Here is a 26,303-nt window from a genome sequence, read left to right as displayed (position 1 = left end):
TGAGAAGTACTCGTTTGGTGGTAGGTTGGGTCAGCTGGCGTCATCCACGCTGAAGTGGCATGGTTTTCGACTACTGGAATGTAAAAACATGGCAGATGATGTAAGGTGATTTATTTTTTCACAATTTTTTTTTTTTACCATGTGAGTAGGCTTGTAGCTGCCCGTTGTGGAAATCCAGAACGGAAGTTGTTTGAGCAGCAGCCAGTACACCACGTGGCACATTCAGAATGAATGAGAGATGTGGGTGTATGCAACGTTGAGGAAGTCAAACACTGCTACATGGGCATCGTTTCTTTATTAGAATTACAAAACAAATCACTTTGGGGTTTCACCTAATGATTTATCTGTCATTACTTAAAAAGAAACCAACATTATTATTCCGCAACCTTTCGGACCATGAGCCATACTGGGCCCAAAATAGCATTTGATGTAGAATAAAACCGCAGAAGGAACGGTTCTAAAATGCCCATTTTTTTTATTTTTTTTTTATCAACTGTAACAAATTTTGACATGGTCATTCACTTGTTCCTGGGTGATTTAGGTGTTGCGTCATTTTATGATTTTTGCTGATTTGTGCCGATATATAACCTGATAAATTGTATTTTATTGTATTTTTTTTATTAAAATAGCATGCAAATTTGTTGCATTTATTGGTTGAGATGAGTTCTGATCAGTTGATACGTGAATTTATCAACCACAGATTGCACACACGGTTGCGTTCTTACTAAGCTCTCCCCCCAATCACTCCCTCTCCCTCTACGCCATTCAAACAGGCCTGTTCCACAACATCAGAATGATTAATTTGGTCTACCACATAACAGCCCGGAGCTAAAGTATTCCAGAAATAAAGTAGTCAAAGTAAATAATGCAGTTCTTTCTGCTTGACACATGCACACACTGGCGAGACAAATATGGCTAATTGTTGTTGATTTATTATATGGAGGATTTTAAATACCTCATGCAATTCATAAATTACAAGTGAGGAACAATTTATCTTCCACTGATCACTCCTTAAGACATCACATGTTTGAAAACATGAAAAACATACATAACTATTTCTTTTTAGGCTTTGCAGGCTACTCATTACAGCATACACTAAAGCTCCTTTGTATGAAAGCACTGCACACAACCAGTGGGTGTATTCAAGTGAAGTGAATTAAATACATGCTCTGTTTTAAATGGGATTTAAGGAGGGGTGGGAAGGATTAATATTTATTATTATTATTATTGAAGGCCGCATTAGACCAACAACCATTCACACCTACGAACAGTCAACATGCCTTTTGGAGGAATGTGGGATGAGGCTGGAGTAGATTCAAGACCTGAACATTAGAATTGAGTTGTTCTGTCCAGTTCCAGGACATGATGATTTTAACGCAAAAAAAAAATATTGAAAAAAAACGATTAAATTGAAAAGCCATTATTTTTTTTTATTTGGGATGTACAAAGGAAGGTTTTTTATTTATTTATAACTAATATTGTTATTGTTAATATCATTAGTATAACTTTGATAGTGGTTTGAGAGCGAGAAAGAGAGAGAGAGAGAGGGTGAGAGGGGGATGAGAACGTGACAGAGCGTGAAAGAGTGGGGGAGAGCGACAGTGAATGAGCCATCCCGGCTGCCGTAGCTCAGCAATCGCCTTGTGAGCTGTGAGGCACTCCTCTCGTCAATGAACGTTGGAAAGATGGCGACGGCATATGCACAAGCGAAAGTCCACCTTGCCGGCGGATCGAAAGTGCTTCAAAGAGACTCTTAACTGTCTTTTGTGCAAAAAACAAACGGTGCAAAGTCCGTTCGGCGTTGCCTGGACATGGTTTAGTCCATGCACGACGAAGAATAGAACGCCGCTTTCTCGCCATGGAGCCGCCGGATCGCTCCAAGCCCAGCAGGTATGCGAGATTTGTCCAACGGACCACCACACCACCAGCGTTCGGCGCTTGCCAAATAGAGAGCCGAGCGTGACGCTGCACTCGCATTGCGCACAAACTCGCTTCCTGTCAAATTGTGAGACGCGTGCATTCACTCGTTGCTTTTGCAACTAAAGAGTTGCAAACTTTTTTTGTGCAATATTCAATCGCCGGAAGATATTAGCACGCCACTGCCTAAAAAAAATCAGCGACAATGCATGCCGAGTGAGAAGGTAATTGTACGAATGGCTGCAGCATGTTAGGGAGTTGCTAGCCTGCCACCACTGTTAGCGTTGTTTTATTGTTCACAAGTTTACGCACGGTCTCTGACAAAGTACAGTAGTTCTATTATATTTAATACACGGACGTGTTCTTAGTCACGTGTGATTACTGAAAATAAGGCACAAACTTCCTTGCCTTTAGCTAGCATTTGCTCCACTGTTTTCTATTGTTAATCCCTCAACTGGATTTAGCGCTTGTGTTGTTGTCCTGTGTCGCATTTTTGCAAAGTGTGCACGTCCACTTGGTAGTTTAACAGGACATGCATGATCCTTTCTATTTCTGTTGCGTGTCTAACTCGGCTGACCCTCGAAAACGTGCAGCAACAAATACCCCAGTGGTGGTGAAGGTTACCGAGCGACTTATTTCGTGCACGAAAATGCACATCAGCAGGTTGTAAGATGTTATTGTGCTATGCAATCGACATGGCGCAGTTTGCCCCTGACTGTAGGCGACAGGGCGTCAGGAATCTGCTGTTATGTCTTCTCCTCGCTTGTTTTGCACTTTGCCAGAAAGTGGGGGAAATCACGCTTTATGTAAAAACTAGAATTTGCCTTTTGTCTTTAATGCGTGCTGTGTTGCAGCCAGTCCGAAGTGAAGTCGATGATTGTGCAACAGTCGCCTTATTAACGTTGCATAAGGACAATGCACAACTTGATGTGACCATAGTGCATATCCTGACTGGAAGTTGACAAGACATTCCCCCCCCCACCATCCCATGTTTGTTTAGTGCGTGGGTGGAGGGTAACACATGCTATAATGAGCGCAAATCTACACTATGCCCACACAAAACTTCACAGTGCTTCCATGTCTTTGATCAAGTCTCACAACTGCTCTTTGTTTTCTTGAAATGTTCTGCGTGACCCCCCCCCCTCCCCCTCACTTAAATACAACCTGTTTCTGGGTAGCTTTGATTTGTTAATGTTTCAAAACCAAATATAAGGTAATGTGCATGAATTTGGGAATGTTTAAAGTAACATTTGAAATGTGGTGTTCAGGGGGGATGAAATAGAAGTGCTGTCATTCTAGTATTCAGAGAATTTTGTAAAATAAAGTGAACCCACACGCTTTCACTGACATAATGGAGATGGGACCGTAAGGATGCTGTCATCTACTTGCACTATATTTTATGTTGGGGATAATGTCATCTTTTGCAGCAACACTTTTTTCATTCCATTTTCTGTTTAATGTTTCCTCATAAAAGCGGGGACAAAAATGTGCATGACGATTGTTTGAACTGAAACATTTTGGATTTAAGGCCCATTGTTCCAGAATGTGTTCCATTGTATTTACATTTAAGCGGCCTAGAATCGCAGTTTCCATGAACACCACGTTGTGTGCGTGCATGTGTCGTTGCGTTCTGCCTGCATTGCTGCGCAATTAAATGGAAATGAAGGCAGACGTTACAGACCTTAATCTTCATAACAGAGGGAGCAGTGTACGCTGCTCATGTTTGCACTTAATATTGTTGAGCAAAATGAATGCTATCATTGCGCCGACAGAGCTTCTTTTGTGCAAAATGTCTTGTTCCCCAAGAAGACATGGTCACTAGCGAGAATTCCTGAGATTTCAGGATGTGGTTTAGCAGTGCGCGCGTTACTGCGCTGCAGACGCTCGTGGCTACCGGGCTCATTAAAAGGCTGCGTTTGCCGGGAGCACAGGCGGTGTGAGGAGTGCAGATGGAGCCTCCTCGTCTTATTTCCTAACTACATCCGCTCTGTGCCTACACCTGCTGTGCTTTTGCTGTCATCTGATGCTTCAATTGAAACAATTGATCTTTGCACGGAGTAAAGGAGAGGAGGGGAAGCTTTTTGAAAAAAATGTGATGCAACCTATCCAATCATCTTTATTATCTTTTGGTAGCAGTATCTCTGAGGTTGTGTTTTTAGAATTGCATGGCAGGCCAGGTCAAATGCTCGTGCAAGGCCGTATATGGCACGCAGGCAGTCGGCAGAGTACTGCCATCGTTCTATTTTAACAGAGCAGCACATGCATGCATTGGCCCGCTGACGGTTTCTCTCCTGACCGTCAGATATTCTTTCAAGTTGGAAGAGAAAATTGCTCACTTTGCATTCATGGCGCGAGGCTAAGACGTCATTACACGATTTCTCTGGGTTGCCGTGTGTAAACAGTGGCTACTTTTAGATCCATTTCATCATGTGACCTTTTTGCTACACTGAGAGCTCTTTCATTGACTCTCGTATGCTTTGTGCATTTGCATACAGGAGAGTCTGGGAGGTCCACTCTTGGCTGCGTGCTACATAAAGAGAAGGGTGTGGTCAGGTTCTTTGTGTTTGTTGTTTTTCCCCCAACTTTGTGAGCTTACAGTACCAAAGTCAGGTGACTATATCTGTGCAGCGAGTTTCGACAAGGGTAAAGGCAAGTAGACCAAGATTCCTGCCGCAGTATGTATATGTTGGAATTTCCGAGTGATTTGTACACAGGTAGGTAGATCGTCAGCAGTAAACCAAACAAACGCACAAGTTGAGTTTATCCGAATATTTTTAGACTCGTGGTGAAGCATAGAACTTATTACTGTGAAGAAAATTTGTGACTTGACTTTCCCTTTAAGTTTAGGGCGTTAAAGTAAGCCCCAAAAGTGCAACTTGTCAATCTCATAAAACTTGTATTGCTTTGTCCATTTTGGTCGCCGAGCATTATTGGGTGCTCCGGTGGAATGTGTTTTATTTTCTTTCCGCCTTATTTGATAACTTGGTTACTTAAATGAGAAGCCAGGAGCGCCTGTGTGGCCTGCCGGGGCTCAATTATGCCAGTCCTAATTAGGAGAAAGTGTGCTCTTTCCAAACAGGCTGACTTCTCCTCCTTTCATCCCCTCAATCGCACTGCACCCCCCCCCCCCCAAAAAAAAAAGAAAAAAAGGCCCCTTTAGTTTGGTCTTTGTGAGCAAGCGTGCTCACTAAACAGCTGTGTGCTATTCAGTGGTGGGCCTCACGGGCCACGTGTCAGGACTATACAATAGAGTGCCCCTTCCTGATACAATAGTGTGGAAGGTTGGGTGTCAAAGGTCAGCCCCTGCCCCTCCCTTCAGCTGAATGTGGCTGGCCTTGGTATCTGTGCTTCAGTCGCTCCGCAGAAAAGGCTGCGTTTTGTGCTGTTTATTATGCATGCAGTGTTCCTGCCCAGGGGCTGCAGCATTCCACTGGCCTTTATGGGGGGGGGGGGGGCGCGGCGCCCAGTGCGCCATCAGATGAGCCATTGAGAGCAGCCAGACACCATCTGCAGTGATCATTTACCCCCGGCAGCCAGGCGGGCACAGCTTGCAGACAGTGGGCCACACCGGGCCCGTGACCCTCTTCGTGACCCCGCCCCATGCAAAAAAAAAAAAAAAAAAAAAGGATCCAGAAGATGAATTTCAGCACGTGGGGGTGGGCGAGCAAACATGACGGCCGTCGCGGCGTCATCGGTGTTGCTGTCATTCCTGAGCTATTCTGTCATGCTGTTGTCTTAAGAAGAAAAAAAAGATCCGGTCGCCTCTCACATGCTTGGAGTCTTGATGTGCCCTCGCTCTGTTGCACGCCGTTTTGCACACTGCAGAACAGTTCTTTTGAATTGTTTACATTTCTCCCAGGCACCTGCTTCTTTTTATGTGCATTTCTCTCCCGTGCATTCCTAATCAACGCTTTCATTGTCACTCCGGACATTTCTTACTGTGCCTTCTTGTGCAGGCGTACAGAAAAGATGGCTGTCATTTCCTGCTCCTGCAGAACAAGCCCCTCCACAGTTCCACCGGCGTACAATGCGCTCATAAAGGCGCCACTGTTCTTCTTGGATGCATGCAAGACTCACTGTTATGTCATTTGAGGACTGGCTGCAGTGTTGATGCTGCGCTTGCACTTGCAATATTTCATGCACGCTTACAAGGTTTGCAGCTGGTGTCTGTCGGCCATATTGTGGTTCCATAGCAGCTCTCAGGGGATCGGGATTGTGATGCAGGGCAGATGGGCTGTACAAGTCTGCACTCCTGCTGGCAAGTGATTTCCAGATAACCCCTCCACGTCCACCGTCCCCCGCCCTCGTTCCTCTTAAACACTCACTCAGCGAAAGTGAGCCAGCGACGCCCCTCTCCACACAAACAGGCACGTGTTGCGTCAAGACCATTCAATCCCATGATGGATGAAGGCACACATGGTGAGGAGCAGGCAGGTTTCATGCCCACCACCACTATCTCCCCTTCCTGCTCTTTTTGTCTTTGCCGGCGGGGTCACGCGATCCAATCTTCCCCACTAATCCTTTTAAAAAAAAAAAAAAAAAACTTCAGAAAGGGATCAGGTGACAAAGGGTGGACACTGTTGTCTCATGACGTATTGCCCGCTTACACTTGCGTTCTTGCTGCTTGTTTGAAAAATCCGATGTCCGTTTGCGCACGCTGTGAGATAGAAGCGACATTGACCTCATGCATTGCGCTTTTTCGCATTCATATTCCAAATGTGAAAAATAAAACCACGACGACTATATAACGTGAAAACATAAAAGCCTCAAGTACGAGCCTTCAACTTGCATAAAGATCAATCTTTGCTGTTGACAGTTTGTCATTATTATTCTTTGATTATCCAGTAATTGTCGACTAAGCGAAATTGTACTGAACAGCCGGGACAGAGCTGTCCGTCCCACTTTCGTTCAAAGCTATTTCCAGGTTTCATTTCCTAGTGTATGATAATTTTTTCTTCTTCAGAATACGGCAGTGGAGGCGTCACAAAAACTTGGAAAACATTTAGACGAGTGATGTCATGCATGGTGGCACTTTTGACCTGTAAAGTTTGGCGTGACTTTGGAGTTGCGTTTCTTCCGGACTTTTTGATGTGTAACATCAGAGCCAGTCAACTTGAGAGTTTCCACTCTTCTCCTGAACATCTCCTTCTCTTAATGTGCTTTTTTTTTTTTATGTCGCTCAAGAGAGAACTCAGAACTGTGCGTCTGCAGGCCTGCGGTTGTGCACATGCATGGCTGCTCTGCAGCGGGAGAGACAGCCAGTCCGACTCCAAAGGAGGCACCACTAGTCGGATGTCAGTCTGTTTCGGGGAGGCGTGCGCATGACGAGTACGCTCATTTTTTTTGCAACTGTGGCATTGCAACTCATTTGTTGCACACTTTCGACTGACTGAAGACATTCCTGCACTCTCCGACCTTGATAAGTCTCTGTGGTTTGACACGGTGGAAGTTGCTTTTAAAAAAAAAAAATAAATAAAAAAAGGCCAAAGAGCTTCTTTGTCGTTCGTGTCGGCCTGCGGGCTGCTCTGCTTATTATAAAGCTGCCAGCATGAATAACTCCTTGTGAATAGTTTGACTATTTTTTTTGGCCACTAAATTGAATCATAAATGTTAACAGGCCGAGCAACCCAGTGGGAGATGAATCCCGGCAGAACTCTAAGACGGCGGAATCCTGGGATTCGCCCAGCGAGGAAGAGGAACCTCTGTACGCTACGTCACCCCCTTACACCCACCGTCAGATGAAACGAATGTCCAGCAAACAGAAAAGCAGCCAATCGAGGAGTGGAGGACGTTCTCCCAGCAAACGTGAGAGAAATGAACTCATCCTCGTATACGATCATCGTGTTGGCGTTTTTCCCCATTAAGCGCTTCGGTGTGTGTTTCAGCCGACGTCAGTCCTTCGGTCCAGAAAGAAATCCCCCGGCCGGCGGAGACGCCCGAGGAGCACAGCTACAAGCAGGGCAAGAAGCAGAGGGCCACCCTGCGCTCCACCGAGAGAGACCACAAGAAGACCTTTGAGGGCTCCTTCATGCTGGACCCGCTTTCCAAATCGGGGCCCTTCAGCGCCCTCAACATGGACCCCAGGAAGCATTACCTGAGCTTGGGCTGCAGCAGTTGCAAACTCCCCGTGTCCATGCCCCACATGGCCCGCACCCACCGCCAAACCTCTCGGACGGACTGTCCCGCGGACCGCCTCAAGTTCTTTGAGACGCTGCGGCTGCTGCTCAAGCTCACGTCCATGTCGTCCAAGCGCAAGGAGAAGGAGCAGCGGGGCCAGGAGAACATGGCCTACATGGGGCACAACAACGAAGTCATCTGGCTGGAGCTGCAGGCGTGGCACGCGCGCCGCTCCATCAGCGACCAGGATTTCTTCCTTTTCACGGCGCGCCAGGCCATCCCCGACCTCATCAGCGAGGTGCTACATTTCAAGGTGAACTACGACAAACTGAGACAGGCACCGTGTCCGGGGTCTCCCACACTTCACGCCGACTGCCGGACTATTAGGACCGACCCGAATTTTGACTCAAAAGACAAATGCGAGGCCGCTGCGGTGGAGCGCAACCACTGCGGAGCGGATCCCCGGGCCTTTAGCGCCGGCGCCTCGGCTGCCGTGAATTCGGCCGAGCCTCTGGGCTCGGGCGCCGACTGCAGGGATCACCTACAGAGGCAGCGGCTGGCCTTTGAGCAGGTCAAGCACGTGATGGAACTGCTGGAGTACGTCGAAGCGCTGTACCCCTCGTTGCAGGCCCTGCAACGGGACTATGAGAAATACGCGGCGCGAGACTTCCAAGGCAGAGTGCAGGCACTCTGTTTGTGGCTCAACATCACCCAGGACCTCAACCAGAAGCTGCGCATCATGGCCACCGTCCTGGGCCTGCGGGACCTGTCTCGCATCGGCTGGCCCGTCTTTGAGATCCCATCGCCTCGTTGCTCTCGTGGCAACGAGGAAGACGACAACGAGGAGGAGGAGGAGAATGACTCGACGGCCACGTTCACGGCGGAAAGTGATGCGGAGGAGGAGACGGTGAGATGTATCCTAGCTGAGGCGGAACTTTCTCCCACTTTGACTTCCAAGTTTTCCCAGCTTTTGTCCGAGGAAGAGTTTCTTCCCGAAGCGGCGGGAGGAGAGGACGTGTTCTGCCCCACGGCCATCTACAGGCCCTTTGTGGATAAAGCACTGAAGCAGATGGGACTGCGCAAACTCATTCTGAGATTGCACAAACTGATGGACCGTTCTCTCCAAAGGTCCCGGGCGGCCTTGCTGCGCCACACGCCCGCATCGGAGGTGAGGACCTCATCGTTTCCTTCACGTTGCACAGACACATACGGTACACACAACAAGACGAGGTTCTATTGATTCAGTCTCGACTAGTTTGCTGTCTAAAGAAGTTGTCTATTATGGGAAATTGAGGTAGAGCCATGCAGACCTTTTGCTATGGCAACAAGTTCTCCACGCAGCATTATTCTGCAACACTGGACGCGGGAGTTCAGAGGATTCACAGAGAAATTCTCCCATCACATCAAAAATGATTCATTTTAAAGGATTTTTCGGGAACGGTCAAGTTTTTCTCAGATTTTTTTTTACTATGCAAACAGTATTTTTTAACATCATTTTCCTTTCATCAATTGTTAGAGAATAATTTGAATGTTTTTAAACCAAAAACTATACACTATACTTGCAAGAATACTATGAAAGAAAGACCACAAATGGACACCAATATTTTTTTTTCATGTTGAAGGTAGTGAAATCATATGAGTAAAATTAGGAAAATGCACCGCGATATAGAAAACAAAATATTAAAACTCTTGAATTGATTTTTTTATTTTTTTTAGCTTTATATTACGTTACATTGAAAATGTGGTACGTACCTGATGTTAAAACTAAAAATCCTTTAAAAATTAGGAGAAAGGTATTTTATTTTTTTATATTTTAAATGCATATTTTAAGCAGTTTAAATCAGTGAAACGGTTGAAAAAAAATATTTCAAGCAGTTTGCCAGTCAACAAAAGATATTTCGGATTATGTCGGCTGTGATTTGTTGGCTGTCATTTTTAGGCGGCACAATGAGGTTGGCTTTGACCACTGTGACTCTCAGAAAGATTAGCAGGCATCAGCAGCCAGTCTTTGTACAATTCTTGCCATGCTCCAAACTTAATTTTCTGCGTTGTGCAACACAAAACAGATGAATCTTTTCATTTCTCTTTTGGGAGCAATTGTTTTCGCTGCACAGAATGTATTTTTGAAATGGGTTTGAACTATGATGGCATTCACTGGAGTGCAAGAAAAGGCCACCAAAGAACAATTTTAACCAGAATGCACCGCTTCCGACATTTCCACCACTTTCATGTCTGAATTTTATCCTTAGGCTTCCTGATGGCACAATGAGTGGATATAAAAAGTCTACACAGCCTCATTCAAATACCACATTTTTCTGTCATCTGAAAAAAAATTAAACCGAGATCAAATATTTCAAAAGTATGTCCACCATTGCAACCTATAACCCGAACAACTCAAAACCAACATCTTAAATAATGTGCTTTCACATGTGTGTGTGTGCACCTCTTCTACCCATTGTCTTTGCCTAGTCACACGCCAACCACATTAAAGCGCTCCCGGTTAAACCCAAATAAATTGCTGATCTTCTATTAGTCCTTTCCTGGAGTTTTGCTTTTTTTTTTTTTGCTAGCAGAATCGTTTTTTTTCCTGACTTGGCCTATTTTGAACTTGTTCATAATTCTTACCATCCTACGGCCTTCCCCTAACATGAAGTGGGTCTTCAGACAAGGTGGAAGGAATTGAAAACGGTGCAATTTAAAAAAAGAAAAAAAAAACTCGAGGCAACATGACTTGCGGGGCCAAACCCAGCAGTCCCCCAATACTGAGAATAGTAATGAAAAAGAAACTAAAAATAAATTCTGGTTGCCGTGTGCTTCAATCATCCTTTTCCTCGGTAGGTTGAAGTATTAACCCGTGTTGCCTCGATGCAGATTGCAGACTTCCCAGACCCCATGCTGTACAACGACTACCTACCGGAGCTGTCCCGCCACGGCTCTTGCGCTGGTTCGGTTGACCCCGAACTAGGAGCGGACCAGGTGTCCTGGGAGGATCTGCTGGACATGGACCTCCCATCCTTCCGGCCTGCCTTCCTCGTGCTCTGCAGAGTCCTCCTCAATGTCATCCACGAGTGCCTAAAGCTGCGACTGGAGCAGAGACCTGCTGGCGAACCTTCTCTACTCAGTATCAACCAGGCAAGAAGATAGGGAAACCCGAGTCCGTCCATGCAGCCAGAATCTTATTGCTAGTCGATAAAAGGGCATGTACTCTGCGCACTTATTTTTCCTACAATGAGGGGACCGTTGTTGACATATATTATCACTTCATGTACTTGTCAGGGTCATGTTTTTCAATATTTTTGACTTTACAGATATGATCAATCGTAGTATAAAATAATTCCTGGCCACTATAGATTAAAAAAAAAAAACACAAAATCAGTGTGCTTCATTTCTTTTGGTATGGTTGTGTTTACGCATTGCAGTTGGTGCGTGAGTGTAAGGAGGTTCTCAAAGGTGGTCTCCTGATGAAGCAATATTATCAGTTCATGCTGCGCGGCGTGGTCACGGATGCTCAGGGCTTGCAGACCAACACCAACATTGATGAGTTTGAGGAGGAACTGCACAAGATGCTTGTGGTAAGAGGCGCCACCTCCCTCCCTTACTTCTTTGAGAACGTATGTATGCATGATTGTCAGTGTTCTGACCACTCCAGCGTATGTTTTTCAGGTTTACTTTGACTACATGCACAGTTGGATCCAGATGTTGCAGCAGCTACCTCAGGCGTCTCACAGCTTGAAGAACCTACTGGAGAAGGAGTGGCACTTCACCAAAGATATCACCCCCTATATCCGTGGAGGGGAGGCCCAGTCCGGGAAGCTTTTCTGGTTAGCGTCCTTGCGTGGCTATTTCACTGACGTACTCAAAGCATCTTTGTCATGCACGTGGAATTGGTGGAATGGAGTTAAATAAAGAAAGAAAGAAATTCATATTTAAAAAATATGTATTTATTGATTTATTTAATAAACATGTATTTATAAATATTTATTTATTTAATAATATTTATTTTTAAATATTTATTTATGTATTTGTTTAGGCAAATATGTTTTATAAAATAAATGAAGTCCAAGTTTTTTTTTTTTTCAATCTGAAAAATCGTTGATTCGAACCGTGACTTATAAGTTATTTTTGCTTTGAAGTGACATCGCTGGGATGCTGCTCAAATCCACTGGAGAGTTCCTTGACGCTGGCCTGCAAAAGAGTGGCAATGAGTTCTGGGAAAGCGCCGACGACAGCACGGCCTCAGATGAGATCAGGTGAGGGCTCATCACCTCAGAATCGCAGCAATTGACCGTGAAACTATCTCCACTGAGCTTCTGTTTAGAATTCGATACCTGCAGGAATTGTTGGTTAGCTGAATGTAGGCATGGAGCATCTTCGAGAAGTAAGGCAAAGATTTGACTGTTGCTCTCGTAGCAACGTTTACATGCTGTGCAAAATTGTTGATGGATTAGAGAAGGAAGAGGAACGTCACTTAAGTCTGCACTGAGCTATATGATTTTTTTTTATTGAATTATCTTTGTAAAAGCGAGTTCTTCTAGTAGACTACTCATGTTTTGCTTTTCAAATCCTCCAAGGCGCTCGGTGATCGAGACCAGTCGGTCACTTAAAGAGCTGTTTCATGAAGCCAGAGAACGAGCATCCAAGGCTTTGGGCTTTGCCAAAATGCTGCGCAAGGTAAGATGTGATGTCACCCTAAAAAGGGGACGGTGACTGTGCAGAATTTGTGAGCGTGTGTGACGCTGTGTGTGTTCTGACTCCGCGTTTTTTTTTTGCACAGGATTTGGAGGTTGCCGCAGATTTTAACATCACAAACGGAGTGGCGTCTCTCCTTGAGGCTCTGAAGAAAAGAAACTATGTGAAGGTCGGTTTGGCTTCACTTACGTCACTTTGAATCGCCGTCATGAAAGGGAAAGCATGTTCCTCTGCGTGTTTTGTCCCTCAGGTCCAGATTCCTGGCCTGGAGGAGCTGCAGGTGTTCGTTCCCTTTAGCCTGCTGGCTCAGCGGCCACTCATCCTGCAGCTGCTCAACGCTGCCGCGGGAAAAGACTGCTCCAAAGAGCCCGATGAAATGGCGGAGGATGAGGCCTTCCTGCTCATGAGCAAGCACCGCACCGGGGACCCCACGGCCGATTCAGACTGGACCCGGTGGGACGGAGAGCTGGTGAAAGTGGTTCCCACGATGGAAATCGTCGACACTCTGCAGGCCATGAAAGTATGCCAAGCATTTTTGAGCGTAGAGGAGCGCGACCTCATCGAGCCCCCCACTCCCCCCCGACTGTGACCTCAGGTGGAGAACATGCTCATGATCGTGATGCAATCGGCTCACCTGGTGGCTCAGCGGAAGGCCGTCCAGCAGTCCATGGAGGATGTGCTCACTCTCAGCCGCGAGCAAACGTCCAGCCAGCCTCTTATCGCCAGCGCTTTGGAGGAGCTCAAGGTGCTTACATAACCACGACCTTTGGAACACACATATCTGCGCGCATCTTTGAAAATCAAAGCACCGCGTGTAAACATCTCATATAGACTATATAAATGAATATTAGTCGTCATTTTTTCTGATTTTTGTGCATGTTCACGCAGGATGAAGCCCTGCAGCTCTGCATTAAGATCAGCTCAGCTATCGACCGAGTGGAGTACATGTTCACGTCGGAATTTGAGGCGGAGGCGGAGGAGTCCGAGTCATCCACTTTGCAGCAGTACTACCGAGAGGCCATGATCCAGGGCTACAACTTTGCCTTTGAGGTGAAAAGCAAAAGGGGCTGATCTGTGTCGTAACACGAGCGTAAACATAAATATGCAGCGGGGATTGGAAAATTATAATTGAGGAAATGAGTTTGCATCTTTTTGTGAGCCCATTGATGCGTTATTTTGTGTCAGTGATGCGTTACGTGAAATATAATGTGTTGTTTTTCACAGTACCACAAGGAAGTGGTGCGTCTCATGTCAGGGGAGTACAGGCAGCGAATCGGTGAGCGCTACATAGCCTTTGCTCGCAAGTGGATGACATACGTCCTGACGAAGTGCGAAAGTGGCCGCGGCACCAAGCCCAGGTAAGCCTCCGATGAGTGTGACGTCATGTCTCACGTTCTGCCCTTTCGGGTTTTGAAGCATGGGGGCAGAGGTCAGCCAGCCTTTGTGTGGGGATGTTGCTTGAAGTCTTTTAGTGCTCACAGCAAACTCCACCCAAAAAAAAAAAAGAAAGAAATACACATACTGGCGCGTCAAGTATCGCTATCTATCTTGGACTTTAAACAACTCCCAACTCACCATCCACTCTCATGAACTCATTAGTTGTCCTGATGTGTCATGCTTGGAATTTCAAGAAACAAATCGTATTATCTTACAAGGGCCAATACGACTGGTCCAAAAAAAATGTCATTATTTTAACAATTGTGCTGTTATGGCAAAAAGGTTTAACATTTAAAAGCCATTTTTGATTTTCCAAAATGAATTATGAATGAATAATTTCGTCATAAAAATATGATCCTAATTGATTATCTCCTGTTTTGTAATCACGGTACCGCTCTAACTAAAAAAAACATCCTCAGGACGGAAGCAAAACAATTCTTGATTTTGTTCCGAATCCGATTTGCATCTTTAAATTGAGACACTTCTTTCCACAGGTGGGCCACTCAAGGCTTTGACTTTCTTCAAGCTATTGAACCTGCATTCATATCAGCATTACCAGAGGATGACTTCCTGGTACAAGAAAAAAATGATAATTTCTCAGTATGCGTAAAATGATATTGACTGGTTTTCTCCCTGCAGAATTTGCAAGCGCTGATGAACGAATGCATCGGACATGTGATTGGCAAACCTCATAGTCCAGTCACCGGCCTATACATTGGTGAGATATTAAAAATAATCCACTCAGGTTGTTGTTGAATTTTGTTTCTGTTGGCGTTTTTGCGGTCAATCATTGCCTGTGTTGAAATATGCTTTATGTAAAAAAGGCGTGGGCTTGATAAACTTCAGCTTCATTCTCCGCCTTTTGTTTGGCTTGGCTGTTCTTGAGGAACTCTGCTTTGACTGTTCTCTTCTCTTTTGTTCAATTTATATAATTCATACATTTGTAGTGTATTTAATAATGATAGCAATGATATAGCAAAACTGTTATTCTTTATGATAAGTAAAAGTACATCCTTTCCTCAATATTTGTTATTAATTAAAAAAAATCTAATAAAATGCCTTCATTAGCAAAACTACAGACAATTTGCTTGTACTTTACTGTAAAATAATCAGATTTTCATTTGCAAAAATTTGCCCAATATGCATTTGGATGTTTTTACTTGAATACAATTTATTGATTAATGATATCTATGTGAAGATAGCATAGGATGATGACTAAACATTATTTTATACATTTAATCAATACATTTGAATAAAATCAATCATTCAAATTTTCCCGACCATTAAATAAATTCAAGTATGCTTTTGTTTTTTTTTCTTGAAGTTTTTTTTACATTTTAATCTGCTGAAATGTAATCGCATCTTTTGTGCTTAACTTGGGTTTGGAAGTTGCAGTTGATCATGAATAGAACTTTCTTTTAAGTGTAGATTTGCAACTTCTCCGAACGCTGAGCCCCTTCGCCCATGAGTTGCTCTCATTCATTTCCTTTTCAGGATTCCCAGTTCAACTCTGCATTTGTTTGTATTTCCAGCCCCCAGAAATAGCCCTCGACCTGTTAAAGTCCCTCGCTGCCACAGTGACCCACCAAATCCCAATCTTTTCATCCCCAATGCCGAAGGATTCAGGTTGGTGATTAGTCGGTTATTGAAGAAAACGGTGTTTTCGTCTTTCCTTCTTTGCTTTGCTGCTTCCGCCTCTCTTTGCTTCTAATAGCGGAAGTGTGTGTGCTCATCTAAGTGTGTGAGCGTGTGTTTGAGTGAACCACCCAGCCACATATCCTCGCTCACGTCGGCGAACATTCCACCCCAGACAACTGGCTCCACTGTTTGTACCACGCAGCTCTCGAAGTCTCCCCTGTGACCTCCGGAATCAGCTTTTCCCCAACGGCCCTCGGCCCATCCCGCAGGGCCCGGGGGAACACGGACACACCAAAGCGCCCGGCGGCGCCGCCAATGACGTCAGGTAGCCCCTCTCCCCTGGTCGCCCGCTAGAAAAGAAAACAAAAGGCCATGCCATCCTCAACCAAATTCTATGCGGAGCTCTTGACGTGAAATTAAAAGACACGTTTTAATGTGCAAGCAAACAACGCCGTTATTTCTTAGATGGTTCGTTGACTTTAGCGATGATAGCAAGGAAAGCACATTTCCATAGTGCAATCGTCATTAACGCAATCCCGGATGGGTTACGATTGGATCACTTTATGCCCACCGCTAATGCATACGTTCACCAATTTGTGAACAACATTTTTGCGATGACATTGTGCAGAATATGTTTTTTTCATAGCTGTGGAGAAATAAAAAGTCATGTTTTTAATTCTCATATAATTAGGCCCTGTGCATAAGCAAAATAAAGAAAACCACTCATAAAACCCATCCAGTCCAAAGATGGATTTTCAAAGCAAATTTGAACTCTATGGTTAATTTTTGTACGCTTTAATATCACAATGTGTCTAAATCAGGTTTTATAAGTCACTTTGTATCAATGGAAGCAATTGTGTGCTGCGTTTTGTGTGGGAATGGAAAGAATGGGCTGAGGCATTCTGCTCTTTCCTGCTTTAATGCAAATCTCTTGCTTTTGACGCTGGTGACACGCTGCCATTAGATTTTTTTGCTTCTGCTGTTAATCTTCTGATTTTATGCTGCGCGCTCAGTAGACTCCTCTGAGGGTCAACATGGACGCGGCTGCTTTCATGGCTGCAACGTGCATGCCTGAATCAGAATTCATTTACTGCATACTTTCAATGACGTTTTCATTATTTGATTGGAAAATTGATACAAGTACAGTGAACTCCTGTTTGATGTGGTGGATATGTTCCCGGAACACCCGCAGTAGGTGGAAAGCCATAATGAGACACCTTATACAAACGGTATATTTTTTTTAATTGTTATACCACTTCCAGGGGCTTTAAACACATTTAAGCGCATTAAAACACAATTGCCAAAAAACATCACCAAAATATTCAATCAAACCATGTTTTGATCTAATAAAAGTAAGCTAGCTTAATGCTAACATATACTGAAAAATACTTTTGACAGGCTAATGGAAATTAGCATCAATGTTGGAGTAATTGTAAACCTCCGAACATCTGCTTCTTTAACACACACACACAGCAAAACGTAAATAAAAATGACCTTAATCATATTTTAACAAAATTATCCTGTTTTTCTTTTTGCCTTAAACATCTCAGGATGCTTACTAGAGTCAGTAGGAGTGAGTTGAGGACCTCCTGTGTCTCTTACTTTTGCTACTAATTATGTGAAATCTCTCCCAACAGAACGCACTGCTGCCTGGCGTGTTGTGGCACACGCGGCACTACACTAAAGACGCGTTAATTTAAATTGAGACATGCCTCGATTTTGTAAAATCCCATAAACATTGGCGTAAAAATCTGTGATTTCTCAAAGGCGCAAACGATAAACTGCGATGTAGCGGGGGTTCACTGTATCCCAAATGTTGTCAACCTACACATTGTTGTTGAATAATGTGTACTGTGTCCTTGCAGGGGATCCAGTTTCCACGAGAATGACCGGCTCTCATCAGTTGCGGCAGAGTTGAATTTCAAGTCGCTGAGCCGCCACTCAAGCCCCACAGAGGACAGAGAAGGTGGGCGCACGTCGTTGGACATCACATGCTGCTTTAGTCCTTAAATATTCACTTCACCCCGCTGTTTTCCGACAGAACCTTCTTATCCGAAGGGAGATTCCAATAGCAGCATGCGCAGGAGTTGGGAACTTCGCACTTTCATGAGTCAATCCAAAGGTGAAGTGAATAATTGGATGTGCTTGTATACAGCTGTGTTTCTCAAACTATTTACACTAATTGCCACCTAAAAAAAGACTTAGCCCTCCAAGCAACACCGTTGTGAGCAATAAATGAAATATAAATATAATATTATAAATAAATAAAATGCAGTAGTGTAAGTGTGATACACTTCAAGTCAAATAAAAATGATACCTTAGTAAAAGTGAAAAAAAAATGGCTATGCATTGCATTTAAAAGTTGGCTGTGTTCATTCCCACAACGATGCAGACACCTCTTTCTAACTGCATGCAGCTACAAAAATACCACAGGAAAGAAAACTACACACATGTGCACAGTTCAACTTGTGCTGGGCATGACAAAGGGGCCTAAGAGTCACTGGTTTGGAACACTCCACATCTTTTTGACTCCATTTGACCTTCTCGCCATCAGACTCTGCGGCCCGACAGAGCCCGTTGGAGGCCGTCCGCCGCTCCATCCGCAAGTTTGAGGAGAAGCGCTATGCCGTGATGAAGCAGCGCAACATCATCGGCCAAGTGTGTCACATGCCCAAGTCCTACGACAACGTGATGCACGTTGGCCTCAGGAAGGTCACCTTCAAGTGGCAGAGGGGAAACAAGATCGGTGAGGACGGTTCATTCTTTTTCTACATTGTTACCTCATTCACTGCCAACCCAGGTAAAATACATTTTTGGCTTCTATAGCCGTCAATGGCAGTGGATGAGTTGATGAGCAACAAGGCTATGATGTATTAAGTATTAGAAGCATTCACAAAACTTCTCTTCTTTCACATTTAATGTTACAGCCGTATTCCAAAATTGATCCCCCCCCCCCCCCTCCAAGTTCTACATACAAAAAGTGTAAAAAGTGAAACACGGTGAATACTCTCCTCATACTATATGTAAACTTTTTTTTTTTTAACTTGTAAGTTCGGACAGACACAAATCTTTCGTAATATTCTACAGACGAATAGATAGGTACTTCAGTCATCGCGTGAGGGAAATTAAATTGCCACAGCAAATACTCTACATTTGTATTCATCATATAGAAACAACCAATAAAGTAACAATAAATGCAAAGCGCAGCATTGAGGAGGAATGAATATATATTCAAATGCAATCACAACTCTATCTCTATAATCTATTGTGCTATTAATCCTTGTAGCCGTGTTACCCGACATAAATTGCACACTTCATATTCCTTAATGAGTTTCTGTACTTTATAAATGAGTGAACATGTCTCGACTATGTATGAGACCAACTACCAGCGACAAATTTCTTTGTCTCAACAGTGAAGATGACTCTAAATCTAATTCTGATGCCTGTGTTTTGTGTTTATGTGAACAGGTGAAGGCCAGTATGGGAAAGTGTACACTTGCATCAACGTGGACACTGGAGAACTCATGGCCATGAAAGAGGTTTGTAGCCCCGCAAGTGCTTCCTCAACTCCCAATTACGATTCGTTCAATTCAATTTGTTCCTTACAATATTTTGGCAGCGAAGCAAAACATAAATAAACCTAAAGTGTCAACATTACTGTTTAGTGTTATGTCACGTCTGCTGACTTTTAGTGCTTGTGAAAATAGCGTCAATGAATGGAAATGTGGTGTTCTTGGCTTTGAAAACTAATCCCAAACGTTGCAGTGACAAATTCTCTTTTTTTTCCCCCCCGTGTCCTCAGATCAGATTCCAGCCAAACGATCACAAAACGATCAAGGAGACTGCGGATGAGCTGAAAATCTTTGAAGGCATCAAGCACCCAAACTTGGTGCGATACTTTGGAGTGGAGCTCCACAGGGTAAGGCTTTGGCTTTGGCCGTTTCTCACCACTCCTTCCAATTCAGTCTGCGTTGATTTGTTAAAGCCCGCTTTGGTGTCGCCCTTCAGGAGGAGATGTACATCTTCATGGAGTACTGTGACGAGGGCACACTGGAGGAGGTGTCCAGACTGGGTCTGCAGGAACACGTCATCAGGCTCTACAGTAAACAAATCACCACCGCGATCAACGTCCTCCATGAACACGGCATTGTCCACAGAGACATCAAGGGTCAGAGTCCAGAAACTCTCAAGAGCACTTTTCTGTCTTGTCCTTCTCCTAACAATGGCACTCTCATCAGGCGCCAACATCTTTCTGACGTCTTCTGGCCTCATCAAACTGGGTGACTTTGGCTGTTCTGTCAAGTTGAGGAACAACACACACACCATGCCCGGCGAAGTCAACAGCACCCTTGGGACGGCGGGTAAGACCGCGTGTTCGTTGATACAGTAAATACAACTACTACCCGAAACAGCAATCCATACTTTTGTTACATCTAGGCTAGATTACTGTTATAAACTTTACTTTGGATTCAGCCAGTCCTGCTAATTTATATTATGGAAAACGTTTTGTTACATCTCCAGCTGTTGTGAAATGTGCTATGGAAATAAAGTTGTATTGTATTGTACTAATGCTAAAGAATAATAAAACATTTTATTTTGGGTGCCTTTCATGTCGCTCATGTCACCATACACAATTAAAAGAATTGGTTAATTATAAGAATGGTAAGCACGTCACAAGAGTGTATTTTCTGCAACACTGCCAGCCATGATAAATCTTTTCTTTTTTTTTTATTTCAATCAAAACTGAGCCTTGTCATCTTCGTTGATGGCAGATTTTTGGCTACGTATGGTTGTAAAGTATATTTCTGTGGATGCTGTGCAGTCAAACTTGTTCCTCTTTTTTTTCCCCTCACGCCAACCAGCGTACATGGCGCCTGAGGTCATCACCAGAGCAAAAGGGGAAGGTCACGGCAGAGCGGCAGACATCTGGAGTTTAGGCTGTGTCCTCATTGAGATGGTCACAGGAAAGGTTAGAATGAATCACAAAAAATACAATCTACCTGTATATTGGTTTCCATATACGCAAAGCCACTAGAGGGCAGTGTAGTAATTCTGTGATTAACCCACATCACGGTATAGCTCTTAATTTTCTTTCCCTGGGATTTCAAGCGGGTGACATCTATTTCATTTCCTTCCTTTTTTTTTCTTTGTGCGCAGAGACCGTGGCACGAGTATGAGCACAACTTTCAAATCATGTACAAAGTGGGCATGGGCCACAAGCCCCCCATCCCAGAGAAGCTGAGCACAGAGGGCAAGGACTTCCTGGGCCACTGTCTGGAGAGCGAACCCAAACGACGTTGGACGGCGAGCATGCTGCTCGACCATCCTTTTGTCAAGGTCAGTGGGCTTGGGATCCTCAAGTTCTCACGGGCAAATTCAAAGTGTTTAATAGTAACGTAATCTGTCTCCTCCCTGCTTCAGGTGTGTACGGATGAAGAGTGAACATAATTTTGGACTTTCCAGCACACACTGTTGACCACATAACTGTGGAGGAGTTGCCGTTTTGGCTCAAGGCACATGCAGTTAAACTGAGGAACGTAAATCCATGCAGAGGACAAGCGGACTTTTGTCTTTGATGATTTTAAGTGTAAATAATGTAAGAAGAGCATCTGCATTCGTTCTTGTATAAACAATATTGTAAAGTTCAAATTCTTGTTCTCACTGGTGAAGCGTCCTCTGAAAAGGCATTGAGAGGATTAACTTTTTTTTATTAGCAAATGGGGAGGGGGGTCTGGAAGGGGTGGGGGGTAGAAAACCTTATGGCACTTTTAAACTGTTTACCCAAGGGGGCAGTTAGTTGAGTAGAGGGGGGAAGAATCTCATTTCAGTTGACCTTTGAGAGGCAGGGGAAAAGGTGTTGCTGAATGGAAGGAACTGCAGCTTTTACGACATGAACGCCATCCAAATATTCGTATTAATTTATCACTTGCCAAGTGTGAGCTACGGGAAGGATTTTGTTTTATTATTTCTTTGATTTTGCTGAGGCTAAATGTCAAGTTATTGGCAAAAAGCTGATTGTATGACCCGGTGCAGCCCAGACCAAGAGGAGAAACATGGCCTGCCCCCGCTCTCTGCTGCTTTACACACACACACACCCACACACACACACACACACACACACAATGGTCCTCTGCTGCTCTTAGTGTTTGCTATGTACAAACAATATTAATAAACCAATCTTTTTTTTTTTTAAAAAAGGCTTGTGTATTGCTTTCAATACAAAGGCATCTAATTTGATGAGGGATGCCACAATAAGTCTTTCAACATCTTAATTCAGAATCAGAAATACCTTTATTGTCATTGTTTATCTAATTTATATATTTGTCTGTATTATTGTTGTATTGCACTGGAGAGGGGAGCCCTCTAATCTCGTTGCACACTTGAGTACAATGACAATAAAGGGATTTCTATTCTATTTCTATGTACTCAAGTGTGCAACGAGATTCATTTATGTATGTCAATGAGCGTTATTAATTTATGTTTTGAATACTTATACCATAATGAGCGTACGACACTTGTGGAGTAACAGCTCGGGTGTTTAAAGAGTTCACCTCAAAATACTTTCCTTAAATGCATTCTTTATACTGTAGTGTCAAATAATGCCCGGAAGGGGGCGCCGAAAACAAATATATTAAAGATCGAAATATCCTGACGCAGTCAAAATAGTTTTCATATGTATACATTTATTCATGGAAATGTGGACATGTTGCTTGGTTAACAGCTTGTTCACTTTCTTTGGAAATCATTTGGTCACGAAACAATATTTACGACAGTACAAGAAAACAGTGATGAAGCATCGTGTTAAAGCTATCATTGCACAAATAACAAAACATAACTAAAAATGCCCGTTTTTTTTTTTGCTCTCGTAACAACGAGGTTTAATATGTCCCTGTTTTAAATTAATGTACTTGCTGAGCACTTTCCAGCTCAGTTGGTATCTTGTCAATAGAACTTCAAGTTACTTATTTGTGATCAAGTCAAACACTAGACCAGTATGTGTCAAGTGATATTAAGAGCCTCAGCAATTTGCTTGGAGGTTTTCTTTAGGAGCTACTCTGCTCCTCTGCTTTCTCCTCTTTCGACCCTGAAAACACACACGCAGGTAACAGTAACAGAATAACACACGCTTCACTTTGTGCCGGACATATTCATGGTGGTTGGACTTACATAATTGTCTGTGCAGGACCAGTTGGGGTGCATCTGGGTATGGAGGCGTTTTTCGGCATCGGCAAGCTGGTAATACTTCTCCTGCTCCTTCTCTGACAGAGATTTCCACTGTAGACATATCAACACACAACTTTTGTCATAAAACAACACACTCAAACTTTCCCAGATTGACACTGAATGACTAGACAAAGTTTTACATTTTTTAGCTTACAGTAAGGTAGGTTCTGCATCTCCTCATAGGAGGTAGGCGTCTTGCATGAAGGTATCTTGCGTGAAGGTGTCGTGCACACTCACCATGTGACCCAGGACTTTATTGGCCACAGCACTGTCGCGGATGTTTAACTGAGCCATAACATTCTCTCTCTGCTCCTTCCGGAAGATCATAAACGCGTTAGGTGGCTTTTTAATGTACACCTTATCTTCGTCCTCCTGGCCATCACGTTTCCTTTTTCTATTGGAAAAAAAACAACAACAAAAAAAACAATTGAATCTTTATAAATCATATTGACACTTCTAAATTGAATCTTACATACTTGGTGGTTGGGACCTTTCTTGATGGGGAGCTTGGATCTGTAAGGCTCCTTTATCAAATAACACAAAGCAGAGAAATTGTGTTGATAGTCAACCGTGTGTGTGCTGTATGACACGCAGGTAGGTCTCAATACATTTGCCTAGTGATATATATTAAAGAGTGAAATTTATAGAGTATCCAGATGAATTAAAGACAGGAAAATTATTTCCTAATTTCTAGATTGAAAACCATTTTTAGCCTGTTCTAACTGACTTTGGACGGCAAGCGGGACACCCTCGACTGGTCCCCAGCCAATTGCAGATAAATATTCCAATTTAGTGAGTAGCACCTGTATGTGAATGGCGTTACTTACGGCATTTCAGCAGGAGGCAACTTTGCACCCTCCGGTAGTATCATCATGGCTTCTTCATGGAACTGCTGGAGACGCACACGCACAAATAAAAATTTAAAAAAAGGCCACATAGGAACTGCAATGATGCAACATGTCCATCGGGTGGCAGTAAACAAATTTGACAAAAGCTACAGTAGGTGTGTGACACATCCGGAACTGCTCAGTCGTGCTCATTGATGTTAAATTAAGTGTTTTTATCTCATTTGAGAACAAAACTAAGATATTCTATCCCTCATGCTGTTCTAGTTGTGACTTTTCACGGATTTTCGCGTGCGTGCGTGTGCGGCAGGGTTCTTACCGACGGAGTTGGAGCATGCGGGTGATTGACAGGCCACTCGTAGGGTGGCTGCTGATAGTTCATATACTGTTAAAAAAATGTAGAAAGGTAAGCATGACTGACATTAAAACCATATACTTTATATTTTTCTATATTAACACATGTCCTCCACATAGCGCCCCCCCCCACCCTTTTCATTTGAATTCATCAGAAATAGTTGTAAATTTTGAAGGAATTGGATCCGAAAGCAAAATCTTAAGTTGTTTGCCCTCACTGTGACAAACCTTTTAGTTTTAGCTCTTAAATGACCAAGTTTGCACGCAGCCCAGTCGGGAGCTTCCAAAAAGTCACAAAATATTTTTAGGTTTCTTGGCTGCCACCTGGAAACTCAGTTTCAGCCACTCCTGTAGGTTGTCCATTAACTAAGCTACTCCACTTCCTTAATATTTCCTTTTGTTACCCTGGCATTATGTTTTGGGATTTATTGTCATGCTGGCAAATGCACCCATGACCAAAAGTTGTCTTGTACCATTTACTGGAAAATAGACCCAAAATAAAAAACAATCCACCACCATGCTTGAATGGAGATTCTGTTCTTTGTGTCATACTCAGGATTTGCTGGCCTGCACATGTGGCTGACTCGACAAGATGAGACTTGCATGGAACTTCAGACCGAGTGCGATTTAGGTGTCTTCCATTTTGCAACGATAGTGCCAATAGTTGCTACTTTCTCACCAAGACTATTTTGTAACCAATTTAGCCCATTCAACAGTACAGTCGGTCGCCACTATTGACGGGGGAGCAGGTCTGAGCCCGCCCACCAATAGTGACTATCTGCCAATTTGATATCTATTAAAATGCATTGACATTTTTATTTTATTTTATTTCATTTAATGCTTCAAAAACACTTACATTCAGTTGTTTTCCATGACAACTGGGTGGAAATTGGGAACAAAATACCTCCAAGTATTTTAAAAATACGTGCATACACGACTCTGTGGTGCTTAGCCAAGAATATCTGAGGGTAGACTGTATTCTGATTGGAAGGTAATATATCGGTACACGCATGACAATCAGGCTTATTGGAATTTGTTGAATTTGCACAGCTGTGGTGCACAAAGACGCCATCCAGGACTTCAGGAGACCGATTTCCCCCCCCCCCCCCCCATTCAATAAAATGCACATTTACTGAGAACTTCAAGTCATTATTTCCTCCACCGAAGTTTTTTTCATTGCAAATGCTCACCTGCTTGGTGACATCACCAATTGGCCCAATGTTCAGGGGAGCCGGCTGCATGTAACCCAGATGCAGCGGCGCTCTGTAGTTCATGTTCATCAGATTGTCTCCCCGGATGAAGCAGTCACCCGAGCCTGCATAGTGACTTCCTGTAAACATGGAGAGGTTGTCGAGTGGCATGTCTGCGTGGTCGCAGGGTGTGGGAAGAGGTGGGGGGCGAGTGTTGCACAGGTAGCCGATCTCCTCCAGGGGCTCGTAGAGCGGAGTGAGGAGCTCGTACCATTTCATCTCGTCCACACAAACTCCTTTTGTCACCGGTTCCATTTTGGTGCAAAAATGGAGATTCCTAAAAGGCATGCATTTCATTTTTAAGTTTTACTATTAGCAGTTAATTGTTTTTAATGTAACACGTTAAGCAGCAATGTTAAAATGTTACTCAAATTACCAAGTTAATAAAGGTTTTATGTACATAGTTTAATTTGTACCAAATGAGCTATGAAAGAGTTTTATGGTATTTGACCTTTATAGCAGTCAATGGCAGTGAAAGAGTTTATAAGAAAAGTGTCACTCTAAGAACTGTTAAATCTTAAGCGGTTCCACTGTATAAAACAATTACTTTATTGCTACAAGCTAAAATGGCAGCAAAGAAATGTCAGACCTCTTTTCCACACAAGCACACACATCATTTGGGAAAACATTTTCAATTATGAAATCAAATCCAGTCTAATACCACCAATTTCTCTTGTAATTAGTTACACAGGATTCTATACAGCAAAATTATTTTACTGTCCTATTATCCAAAAAAAGAGTTTTGTAAAATTGATTTCACTCAGTTTTGAGAATCCAGAAATTTTAACACTATTATGCCAATGGAAAAATGAGTTCTTTGTATTAGACATCC

At 43.5% G+C, this 26,303-nt stretch overlaps 2 protein-coding genes across 3 annotated transcripts; one reads left to right on the top strand and one right to left on the bottom strand.

Annotated features, from left to right (window-relative positions):
- The first annotated feature begins 1,718 nt into the window (after positions 1 to 1,718).
- map3k4 (mitogen-activated protein kinase kinase kinase 4) lies at positions 1,719 to 21,514 on the top strand. 2 transcript variants are annotated; one of them, XM_088305295.1, is made up of 27 exons: positions 1,719 to 1,890; positions 7,535 to 7,722; positions 7,803 to 9,202; positions 10,906 to 11,166; positions 11,454 to 11,606; positions 11,698 to 11,855; positions 12,168 to 12,284; positions 12,606 to 12,705; positions 12,809 to 12,892; positions 12,974 to 13,243; positions 13,319 to 13,468; positions 13,612 to 13,773; positions 13,948 to 14,081; positions 14,655 to 14,733; positions 14,800 to 14,878; positions 15,693 to 15,786; positions 16,001 to 16,123; positions 17,664 to 17,764; positions 17,840 to 17,920; positions 18,353 to 18,544; positions 19,267 to 19,337; positions 19,601 to 19,717; positions 19,807 to 19,966; positions 20,037 to 20,159; positions 20,661 to 20,767; positions 20,956 to 21,135; positions 21,220 to 21,514. In XM_088305295.1, the coding sequence occupies exons 1-27, from the start codon at positions 1,859 to 1,861 to the stop codon at positions 21,238 to 21,240; spliced, it is 4,737 nt and encodes a 1,578-aa protein (XP_088161421.1). In that variant the 5' UTR covers positions 1,719 to 1,858; the 3' UTR covers positions 21,241 to 21,514. The 2 variants fall into 2 exon arrangements, with proteins under 2 accessions (XP_088161421.1, XP_088161422.1); XM_088305296.1 differs by lacking the exon at positions 16,001 to 16,123.
- Positions 21,515 to 22,514: 1,000 nt separating this feature from the next.
- LOC148329808 (lymphoid enhancer-binding factor 1-like) lies at positions 22,515 to 25,747 on the bottom strand. Its single transcript, XM_088305088.1, has 7 exons — positions 25,412 to 25,747; positions 24,187 to 24,252; positions 23,850 to 23,914; positions 23,499 to 23,546; positions 23,260 to 23,416; positions 22,966 to 23,073; positions 22,515 to 22,882 (listed from the first exon to the last, which is right to left on the bottom strand). Exons 1-7 carry the CDS (start codon positions 25,724 to 25,726, stop codon positions 22,817 to 22,819), a joined length of 825 nt encoding a protein of 274 aa, XP_088161214.1. The 5' UTR covers positions 25,727 to 25,747; the 3' UTR covers positions 22,515 to 22,816.
- Between the last annotated feature and the right edge of the window lie 556 nt (positions 25,748 to 26,303).

This window comes from Idiotropiscis lumnitzeri, chromosome 9, assembly GCF_059441095.1.
Source record: "Idiotropiscis lumnitzeri isolate Australia: NSW breed Sydney's pygmy pipehorse chromosome 9, RoL_Ilum_1.0, whole genome shotgun sequence".
NCBI classification, from domain to species: domain Eukaryota; kingdom Metazoa; phylum Chordata; class Actinopteri; order Syngnathiformes; family Syngnathidae; genus Idiotropiscis; species Idiotropiscis lumnitzeri.
Note: the sequence above shows the minus strand (reverse complement) of the source record. Positions and strands in the feature narration are given on the sequence as shown.